The following is an 11,892-nucleotide window of genomic DNA, read 5'->3' as shown; positions in this document are numbered from 1 at the left end:
CGCGATTGCCCGGACGCCCGAAGGGAGCAAGGCAAAAAATGGCTGAAGAAATATCTGAAAGAAGCAAAGCCAAAGCAAAGGCAGCAAAGATAGCCCATCAACTTGTCACAGCCCGGGATAAGGAGGATGGTGGACAGAGAATGTCGAGGAAGGGACTGATGCGGGAGTACAAGTGTCGGTTTTGTGGTAAAAAAGGACACAACAAAAGGAGATGTCCCCAAGGCATTCAATTGGAAAAGCTGAAAGGTATAACTTCTTTTTTGAACTATTTTCATTCAATTGTAAACCATAAAAATTAACACTTCTTTTCGAAACTATTTGTAGAGCCAACGGTTAGGAAGAAACGTAATCATGGTGAAGAACAACCGACTTGTACGTTGTGCTACCAACCCGGCCACAATAGGGCAACTTGTTCAAGTTTGGTTGTGCATATGTTTGCAGAACCCGGCTCCTCAAATGATGTTGCCTCCTCTGTTGCTGCCTCCTCCTCCTCTGTCCCTCCGAAGAAGTAAACACCTTGATGGAAGGGTGTTTGATGTTGTCATGTTGCTTTAAAAATCATTTGTGATGTTGTGTAACAAATACAATGAATACTTGCTTATTTTTGTGGTTTGATGGTTTTTGGGTGTTGTTGGTGTTAAGGCAGTGCAGTGCCTTATGGCAATATTTTTTTTTGGGATGTAATTCGACACTAACTGTGGTGGTTTTTGAATTTTGTTGGTGTTAGGATTGATGTTAGGATGCAGTACCTTATAACAATGTTTTTTTGATAATCTAAATGTTGAGGACCAATTCGAAGTAGAAAATGAATATGAAGGACCAATTTATATTTTATTTTGTTGTCCATTTAATGGTTCAATTTGATGTCAGTTTATTCACATAGTCGACGAAGTAACAATCACATACGAAGAAGCAATCACATAATGTATGAAACAAACATCAACTACAAATTTGTTAGCTTGTAAGTCTGCAATAGGTGTGCTTAAATGTTCAGGACCAAATGGAAGTAAATAATTTATATGAAGGACTACTTTGTCTTGAATTTTAGGATTGTCCATGTATTGAATAAGTTCGATTTCTGCCTATTTTTATGAGAAGAATAAGAAGGATTCACTTCAAAATTCAAATAGGAAACACTCCATCCATCAAACCATCAAATTACTTGAACATACAAATAAGTGCTACAACAACAACAACAAAACAAGCACCAAATCGCTAAACATTCACTAATTTCTGAATTTTATCCTTAATGTCGGTTAAAGTCAATGCCAAATCCTTTAAATCTACACCACCGAATGTGGTAGACAAAGAACAGGTCGCGGTTGACGAAGAAGAAGATGAAGAAGACGAAGAACAGGTCGCGGTCGAGCTTCGGCATCACGATTTGGCTCGAAGGTGTTTGGTTGTTGCAGAGGTGGAGAAAAAAAATTAGGGTTCTTGGGGAGGAAGAAGAAGATGGAGGAGCGGGAGAAAGGGGAGGGGGGGGGGGGAGAAATTTGAATGAAATAATAACTGTTGGAATTTGTGTATAATATTTACCCATTTTCACTATTTTCATTTAGGATTTTAAATTGTAAAATCCAAAAAAACAAAAACAAAAAAAAAATTGAATTAGCTACAGTAATTAAATTCAGCTAATCGGGTCAAATTTTTGCTAATTGACGGTTCCATCAAAAAAGGATGTAAAAGATAACATTTTCGTATGTTTTGGACTTGAATTTCGAAAAGTGAATGTTCTGGACCAAAATCGTATATCGGCCATATGTCTCATACTTCTACTTTCAATATGGTATCACGATCACGAGCAGGTTCAGGCTCATAAATTTTCATCATCGCCCATAGTATACCTTTCCGCGGAAGATTGCGGAAACAAACGAATACTTAAGGATTTATTTAGGTGATTATGTGATTAAATTCATTTTCGTGTAATAAATATAGATTTGTACAAGTTTTGGATAAATTTATTTTATTTTTATTTTTATTTTTATTTTTTATTTTTTTTTGGGAAAACGCCTTCAAGGCGGAGGGTTAGGCGGACCCTCAACCTGTACATATCCACAAAAAAAAAAAAACGGTTACAACTTTGCCCAAAAGTGGCAAGGAACAACAATCAAACAATTACACAAAAGAGTAGATAGGGGACAATCCTCCACAATAGGTTCGACACCCATGTACTCTTGGGTAAGAAGTTCGATTACTTGTTTGGGGAAGCTCTCATAGCTCCTCATCATCTACTCGGATATAAGGTACCCCTTGCTGTTCCAGTTTGATGAGAGCCCGAAGATCCCTCGGTATTGTCCGGACATTTAATCTGTGAAAAGGGTCGTGAGGTGAGCTCATTGCTGCAAGGTGAGCTGCTACTTTATTGCCTTCTTTGGGGACTAGTGTGATTTTCAACGTGCAGTCTTTGCGAAGGAGAATGATTCGGGCCATGGTGTGTCTACTCTGGGCCGGACCCATTTCGGTTGAGTTGAGGAGGGCCGTTACTTGTGAAGCATCTGATTCAATCCATATGTGACATCCGAACTCGCGCGCAAGTTCAAGGCCTCGGAGGAAGGTAATTAGTTCAGCTTCCCTAGGGGAGTTGGCAGAGAGGGGGGTGGTGAAGGCCGTTAAGAACTCCCCTTGACGTCCTCGCACAATTCCGCCCCCACTTGCCCAGCCCGGGGCTGCCTTAAAGAGACCTTTAATGTTAAGCTTAATCCAAGGGGGATCAGGAGGGATCCACTTAATTTGCTTGGCAAAAGGCCCTGCTCGTCTTCCACTACTCCGCACCGGGGCCGGCCAAGGCAGGTTTACTCCCTCCCATTGCTTGGGACGAATGCGTCCAGAGCTAATGAGATTGTAAATGTGCATTTGGTTTTGCCAAATAACATTCTGTTCTTTGAACCGGGTCTCATTGTGCCGACTCTTGTTATGCTCAGCCCACAGGAACTACAAGATGAGACAAGGTATGACTCGGCTTAGGTGGTTCTTCTTTCTATGGTGTGTTCTATTAGCCCATTTCTCAAGACGATCTGGGATTGTATCTCCAATCCACAGGAGGTCGGTTGCACCAGTAAACCACCCATCAAATTCACTCCACACTTTCACTGCACCTTGGCCTTGGACAAAAAGGTGTTAAAGGGATTCAATACTAGGCTGAAGAGGGCAGCAATAGCATTTCGAAGCCAAGTCAATTTTCCTCCATTGGAGCTTTGTATCCACCGGGATGCGGTTTGAGAGGAGTCTCCATACAAAGATGGACATCGAGAGAGTGAGTCCCTCGTTCCATATGTCTCCTAGAGTTGGAATGATTGGCCTTTGAGACCGCATGGTTTCCCAAGCCGAGGCGAGGGAGAAGGTTCCTCGACTGGAAAGGGTCCATCTCGAAGTGTCCTTTCTGTCGTCGAGGATCGGCACCTAGGTGATTTCGTCAATGATCTGCTGCGGAAGACTGGCTTGCGTGTGTAGGAGTTGAAGTTTAGCCGGGCTCCAATGGCCATCTTGCCAGAATTCCGCAACCCGAGTTGTTGCTTTCATCCTCTCATCCAAGCAGAGATCTCTCAAGGGGACATCCTTGAGCCATATATCATCCCAGAATAGAATATCACCTTTTCCAATCATCCACCGGATTTATGGATGAGCCTGACCCCATGCTTTTGAGAGGCGCTTCCAGGTGGGGCTGCTTCTCCCCGATACCGAGGAGGTTATGGGCGATATGCTCCTACAGTATTTATTGTACATGTGTGTTGCCCAAAGGGAGTTTTGCTCCCTAAACCTCCACCATAACTTAATGTTAAAAGCTCTAAGGACCTCCGCAAACCTTCCCATTCCAAGGCCTCCCTCCGTAGGGGGAGGCACACCTGCTCCCAGCCGATCCAGTGTGTCCCTCAGCGCTCGCTTGTCGACCCCCAAAAGCATCTCGCAAGCTGTTGTTCCAGCATCTTGAGGGCCCCACTAGTAGGTTCAATAGCTTGGAAAATATGTAGAGGAATAGCCTCAAGGGTACTTTTGATGAGGGTAAGCCTTCCTCCAAAAGAAAGGTGTCTGTGTGCCCATCCGCTGATCCTTCTTGCAATCTTCTCCCGAATAAAGAGGAACATGTCTGTTTTCTTTGCGCCTCGGTAGATGGGGACGCCCAGGTAGAGGAAGTGGAATGATCCTCTCGGGAACCCTCCCTCTGCTTGGATATCGGGAGCCCAGTTTTCGTTGGCATCATCAATATAAAACGTGCTTTTAGAGTGGCTAATCTGCTGCCCCGAGACAGCTTCATACTCGGCTAGGCGTTCCTTGAGAAAGAGAAGTGAGTTAAGGTTAGCTTGTGTGAAGATGAGGATATCATCCGCGTACGCATGGCTGATTTCCCCATATAAATTCAAAATTCACACAAATTATTTTTTTTAAATGTGATTAAATTCATGAATCTTCTAACCAATTTCCCAAACTCCAATTTCTCAATTCATGTGGGCGAATTTCTTGAGAAATAATACTCCCTCCGTCCACAAAACATATACCACATTGTGAATGACACGAGTTTTAATGTGGAATTGGTAAAGTTATAGATAAGGGAAAAAAGTAAGAGAGAAGGGGTGTTAGTGGAATATGGGATCCATATTATTAGTAGTGTTTAATTGTGTTGGGTATCAAATGTGGGGATCTTTTTCAAACTTGGTCTATTTTTTGTGTACAACCAAATATGGCAAATATGGTCTATTTTTCGTGGATGGAGGGAGTAAGGGTTAATAGATCTAGAGACTAATAACCTATACCATTAAGAACTTAAGAATTAGATCTAGATCCATTTCCATAAATTAGGAGATATCTAAAAAAAATTCTCCTTTTCTTTTCCCACTATGTGGGCAAAAAAAATATGGTGACTAGAGTTAGGAATGAAGATTAGGTTTTCTTGTCTCATCCTATCATCTTATGTAGTGATTAGTGAGTTGTTTAGTGTGCTAGGTTTGAGATCCATAGAGATTGAACTTAGGCTATGTCTTACTTAAATTAATTAAAGTATAATTTTATATACTCATAAAAATGATACTCCCCCCATACAATAATTGTCGTTGTTACTGTGTGCACGGGTTTTAAGAAATGTAAAGAAAAGTTGGTTGAAAAAATTTGTGAAATATGAGACCCACTTTTTTATATTGGTTTTATAATAAAATGTGAGTGAAGTGAGTTAGTGGAATGTGTGACCTACTTACCATTTATGATAAAAATGAAGTGTGACAATTATTGTGGGACATACCGAAATAGAAAAGAGTTACAATTATTGAGAGACGGATGGAGTAATAAATAGTTAAGTGGTGGAGAAATGGTAAAGCAAGAGAGAGAATAATGTAGAGAAGACTCCGAATGTCAGTTTGACTCTTCTTCTCTATATTATTCTCTCTCATACTTTACTATTTATCCACTTTAACTATTTATTATCATTTTTATAAAACGAGTGCAGAAAAGTCAAAGTGACTCCGAATGTGGGACAAAGGAAGAATATCCAATAGGAGGTGTGATCAATTACTAACTTATCTCTTAATTGCTAACTACAACTAATTTAAGATCATAGGATTGTGGAGATCTAATGATCTATAAATTGCCATCTACTATTTTATTTTTTATTTTTTAATATTAAAAAGATAATAGTAGCAGTTATCAAATTTAGGGTTTAGGAACTAAATGTTAATATAGTGTATTAAGAGTAAATGCCAAAGCTGGTCCTGAACATATGCCCGTTTTATGATTTTGGTCCTATACTTTATCTTTTAAATTTTTGCATCCTGAAGATTTCAACTCGGATCACAATTGGCCCTATACTAACAATTCCGTCAATTTTTAAACGGTTTTAACCCGAATGGGACTGGTAAAACCATCAAAATCGGGTTAAAACCATTTAAAAATTGACGGAATTGTTAGTGTATGACCAATTGTGGTCTGAGTTGAAATGTTCAAAATGCAAAAATTCAAAAGATAAAGTATATCACCAAAATCGTAAAACAGGGCATATGTTCAACAAGAATACATAACAATGTCAACACAATTTTAACACAATTTCATATTCGCATAACAATGTCAACACAATTTCATATTCGCATTGTACAAGCATTATGTTAAACATATTATGTAAGTTGTATTGACATAAAACTGTTTTATGAAATATATGATCATATACGAAAATTTTATCAAATTTTGACATCAAAACATATACATGTAGGATATCGTTGGAATCCTTAAACAATTATCTTTAATTTGATATATATTGTGCGAAAAATAATATAAAACGAGATAGTTATATGTATTTAAAGTTTTGAGATATTTTTAAAAGTCAATTATAACTAACTTGTTGTTAATTGAGACTTAATTAATATTTCTTTACATTGTATTTATACTCAGAATTGAATGATCTTGACCCTTGATTTGAAGATCTAATCATAATGTAGTTAGCAATTTAAGAGTGAGTGAGCAATATAACAAACCTCTATCTAATTGAATATTATTTTGTGTCACTATAGAATATAATATTGAACTTGTGTCAAATCCCATAATTACGAGTAATTTGGGTTTCATTTTTAATTTATAATATTTCCAGTGTTTTAAGATCTCTTTTATCTACTATGTGACTATGAATTAAAATTAATATTTTTTTACTAAGAGTTTTCTAGTTTGACCTTTATTTATTATTCATGTAATAAATTCCAACTGGATAGTTTTACTAGAATAATAAAATCATTTTTCCATACGCCTCTTGGGGATAAAATCATACTACCCTTGGCACGCGAATTAGTGTAATACTCACTCCGTCCCACAATACGTGTCCCACTTTAATCACGCACGCTTTAAAAATGTGATAGAAAGTGGGATGAAAAAGTTAGTGGAATGTGAATTCTACTTTTATATGTTAGCTTTATTCTAATAAAATGTGAGTGAAAATAAGTTAGTGGAATGTGGGGTCATCCACTAAGAAAAAGTGGTATAAATAAAATGTGACAAGTTGTAATTTCCTCCTTTCTTAGGAGTTTATATGTAATTTCCTCCTTTCTGGGGTCATCCACATAATAAAGGATGGAGGGAGAAATATTTTTGATGTATTCTAGTCATTCAATTACTACCATCCAAGATATCATGCTTTGAGTTGCGAAAAATGCTTACATATTGGTGAGTTAAAGTGGCGTATGATCAAATGAACATATATACAATATTAGGGTTGCGTTAGTGTGCTAACTAATTTATAGTAATAACTAATAACTTTCAATTCTGTGTTAAAATTATAAACACAAAGACATAAATATATCAATACAACATGTAAATTTAAATATCAACACAAAGAAATAAGTTTATCAACACAATAAGATTGATAAATTTATGTCTTTGTGTTGATATTTTTAACCTACTAAATTGATATTAGTTATTACTATAATTTAGTTAGAAAACTCACAAAAATTATATATTTCAACATATAGCATAAAGAATACTTTTTCTTTGTCAAGTGCTTTACAACACCAGAGCTTTATAAATTATTTGATCACTTGATTCACTCCATAATTTATGTTTATATGGGTGATTTTTGGCTTCAATATATTGCTAAAAAGAAACTCTAATTAAAACTCATTTTTTCGGCACACAACCAATAATTCTCGAATAATTTGATTCTGTTTATAACTATGGTTAAACTTATATCTTTATTTTGGACAACATGCTTTGTCAGCCTCTTTTAGTATAAGAGTCGTGCTTGTTGAAATGAATATTAATATAAAATCGCGAGGTAGCGCAATATTAATTAGCATCATTAGTGTTTAACACGACTCGTCATCCGTAGATTCCAATTTAATTCCAACCACTCATAAAAAAAGATGGTCCAATGGTTATGGAATAGGCCCTAACATGTAGCTTACAACTTATTTTTCCTCGCCTATTCACATCTATATTTAATTGGTCACCACATTTATTTATTTTTTTGTACATCTCATTTACAGGATATAAATTAATACGCAACTAAAACAACTGTTCTAGTCCCGTTTTAGGAAATTAAACAAAGGCTATGATTCGTCCAGACCTTGCCTAGCAATAGAAGCTGAATAGTTAATTCATTATTGCCAAATCACATTTTTTACTTTGAAATCAAAGCTACAGTTAAGATAGGCTTAGCATTTAATGACCTCAATCTTATTAAATATAGTTAGCTTTAATCGTTTGATAAAAAAATTAGATATGAGAAGATATGTAAAACAAGATAAGAAATACGGGCTTTATGTCAAGATATGCAAAGATATGATTTTTTTCTATTGTTGTTTGATAGAAAAGAAATTATCTAAATTTGTATTGTATATTAAATAACATGGCTTAACTTGACAAATTGGTGAGATACATAAACAAGGTTAATGTTACAATTTTAGTAAGATTAGATAGGGCCCTGGTCTTATATTGAGCTTTGAGTTAAGCTTAACTATGATATCAAACAATTAGAAATGTCCATATATAATTTTCTATCTTGATATTACTAACTTATCAAACATAAGAACATGGATTTTTTTATCTTTATGGAGATATATTACTCCTATTTACTTTTTCTAACTTGATTTTGTTCTATATGCAAAATGAGAATCTATTTATTCTTTTTTATCTCTATTAGAATAGAAGTGTCTGGAATTTAATTGTAAATATAATTTTAATCTAGTACTTCGGTTATAGATGGATTATGAGTTATACCAAAATCGACAATTCAGTTATTGGTTAATCGATAATCAACCTTAATTGGTTTGATCATCATAATCAGTAACTGTTTTCTCAGCCTTAGTTCAATGAGTCCGACCAGTTGAATCGTGAACTAGTAGCATGACCGATTTATTTACCATTCTAGTTTTTAAAAGAATGATTTATGTTCCCTTATATCTTGATGCATTTATTGTTATCCATAATTCCGTAAAATTAACAAGAATACATTTGATTCGGAATAGCACCTTTTCTTTATATGTGCGAAAGTGACCGAAAACAAAAAAAAAATATTTATGTGGAACTTGAATTTGAAAGTTCAAATCCACTCAACGAGTTATAGATGGAGTTGAACGATCAAGCGATGCTCAATATATCATTTCAATTTTCACAAGCCAACTAATTAATATAGTAGAGTATTAATGAACCAATTAGAAACGAAGAACAATATACATATTGAAGATGATTGTTATTTTCAGCCATGCATTGCTCCCTACCTTTGAAAAACCAAACAACATCAAATAAAAAAAATAAAAAAAAATTGAAAGAGGAGAATAGAAAACATAATCCAATTAAATTAAGGAAAACATAATCCCATCACTTCTTCTTAGACTGCACGCGCCCATCCGTTCCCGCCATCATCACATACTTATCCTTCCTCGTCAAATTCGTGCATTCAAACCCTAGCGTTCCCCCTACCGCCCTCTGTATATAATTCGCCACCTCGATCGCAGTTTTCCCGCCTCTCACCGTCAGCTCGGGCGGGAGCTCGTTCAGGAAAGTGATCTCGTACGTCGGCCTCGGGTTCATGAACACAAAATACGGGTCCAGCACCTTGTACCCACGCGCCGTCGTGCCATAGAAAACGCTCTGCTTCGTGTTAATCGCCACAGGCACGATCCGGTCGCTGAGCTCGGCGAACAGCGCGCTGAACCGCAGCAGGAACGGCTCCCTGCACGTGGTCCCCTCGGGGCAAATTACCAAATCGCCCTCCTCCAATAGCCGCTTGATGTTGGCGGCGTCGCGGTCGCGCTCCCGCGACAGCGCCACCGCCTTGATCGGGGATATCAGCTCCGAGAATTTGCTGATGCTGTAGGTGACGCAGCTGATCTTGCGCCCGAGCGCCACCGCGGTGACGACGGGATCGAGGATGGTGCGGTGGTTGCACACAAAGAGGACGCCGCCGTGGCCGGGACGGGGCGGCGGGGGAGGGGCTCCTTTGACAATGAGCTTGATGCCGAGCATCATGTAGGTGTAGCGGACGATCCTCTCGGGGAGGGGGATGTTGAGGTACACTCTGACGAGACCTAAAATGATGCCGATTGGCATCCATAGGAACGTGACGAGTGCCACGAGGGGCGTCGGGCGCTGTACCAAACGCCCCTCATGGAATATGATTGGGGCCAGTAGCTTGTTTCTAGCCAATGCTTCGGTTTTCGTTCTTGGTACCATGTATCCCTCCTGTAACCGGATCAAGATTGTGTTAAACGACATTTCACAATGTCTTAATCCTTCCGTCCCATTAAATACTTTTTGGCACGCGATTTTATGTAGAATTGTTTTGTGAGTTAATGAAACGAGAGTAAAGTAAAAGACAAAAAAAAAATAGAGATGCTGTTATTTCTATTTTAGGAAACATGTCATTTTTAATAGGACAACCTAAAAAAGAAACATTTCATTTTTAATGGGATAAATGAAATACTATTTTGCTATTTAATGAAAACGTGATGATTTTAACCAATTAGACTCTCTTAATTCATTTCTTCAAATTAATTTCAAGAATATTGACGCATGATAATACATGTAATAGATGATGTTAATTTTACACCACAATTGTGGTATGAGAAGTGAAAACGACGACCATGAAAAAGCATAAGTCGTAAGAATGAATTATGCATGGGATCATAAGATAACAAGGTTCGATTACCCTCGCAAGGTGTATGACAAAATTATATTGTTGAACCTCTCAACCAACTTACATAATTCATTTTCATTTTGTTATATTACGAAACCATTCTAGTCAAAATCAATGCTATTCAACTCCACCAACACCAATCACAACAATCTCACCTCTTATTCAATTTTTGTCATGTAAAATTATTAAGTATATAAAAATTCTGACCTTGCAAACGGACATGAAGTCATGATCAGTTTCCCTATCACCGAGGCCCAAATCCGGCACATCATTGGCAAACTCTTTCACGACCGCGGCCCTTTTATGACCACTAACAAGCACGCCGGGCCTCCTCACGAATCCGGTAGCCCGGCCGGATTTCGTGACCTCCAATTCCGTGCCGAGCACCTTATCCGCGCCAAGATAATTCTTCACGAAATGCTCGACCATAAGCCTCGGATTCGCCGTGACGATATATCTCTTTCCGAAGGAATTGAACACGTCCCAGGCGTCGGGCCGGACGTCCTCGGCATAGAACTTTGGAAGGACGGAGCGGGCTACAAGCTCGATGTCACGGACCTTAAGCCCAGCGAAAGAGATGAACACAAGCATCTCAATCGCCACGGACTCCGACATGAACACATACACGAAATAAACCAAAGGGACCGATGCGAGAAGAATTAGAGCCCGAATTAAACTACCGGCTTCCAATGCGACGAGCATGAAGTAGGGAAATGCGCTGCTCGACCGGAGAAGAGTGCCGTCCAAGTCAGCCGCAACAGTTTGGTTCGACCGGCCTTGGGTGCTGCATCGTGTGATCGGCTCGAACCGCCTATTGGCGACCATTTTTATTTAGAGAGATATAAGTTGTATTTGTTTGTGTGAGCATTGGAGGCGAGGGATGGGTTTAAAAAGAAGTGAGGCCGGAAAATAGGTTGGTGCTGGTTTTTGGCAATATGTTATTCTTAAAAGATGATTGGCTGATTTGAAACTTAAATCGGTGGCAGTTGTGACGAGAGTGACCAAGTAGTTGAATGCATATGTTAACATTCAATTAGCCTACTTTTTAGTTCTTTTGTGCCGCTCTACCGGAGTCATTATTATGAATCATTGTATATGGGCTTACTCAATTGTGTATGTGTAGAATATGGAGTACTGATATTTAATTAATACGAAATAATATAATTCTATCCCTTGAAAGCTAAAAACCAATTTAAATTGATAATCGTCATAAATAGAAGAATTATAGCAATATATCAAATGGGTTTTCATCTAAGATTCATATTTATATATACACAAAGATTCAACGT

At 37.9% G+C, this 11,892-nt stretch overlaps 1 protein-coding gene across 1 annotated transcript; it reads right to left on the bottom strand.

Annotated features, from left to right (window-relative positions):
• Window positions 1–9,119: 9,119 nt before the first annotated feature.
• LOC125204630 (glycerol-3-phosphate 2-O-acyltransferase 6-like) lies at window positions 9,120–11,538 on the bottom strand. Its single transcript, XM_048103337.2, has 2 exons — window positions 10,811–11,538; window positions 9,120–10,149 (listed from the first exon to the last, which is right to left on the bottom strand). Exons 1-2 carry the CDS (start codon window positions 11,426–11,428, stop codon window positions 9,286–9,288), a joined length of 1,482 nt encoding a protein of 493 aa, XP_047959294.1. The 5' UTR covers window positions 11,429–11,538; the 3' UTR covers window positions 9,120–9,285.
• Window positions 11,539–11,892: the final 354 nt, after the last annotated feature.

Source organism: Salvia hispanica, chromosome 6, assembly GCF_029641045.1.
Source record: "Salvia hispanica isolate PSC_SH4W2 chromosome 6, Shi_PSC_v1, whole genome shotgun sequence".
NCBI classification, from domain to species: domain Eukaryota; kingdom Viridiplantae; phylum Streptophyta; class Magnoliopsida; order Lamiales; family Lamiaceae; genus Salvia; species Salvia hispanica.
Note: the sequence above shows the minus strand (reverse complement) of the source record. Positions and strands in the feature narration are given on the sequence as shown.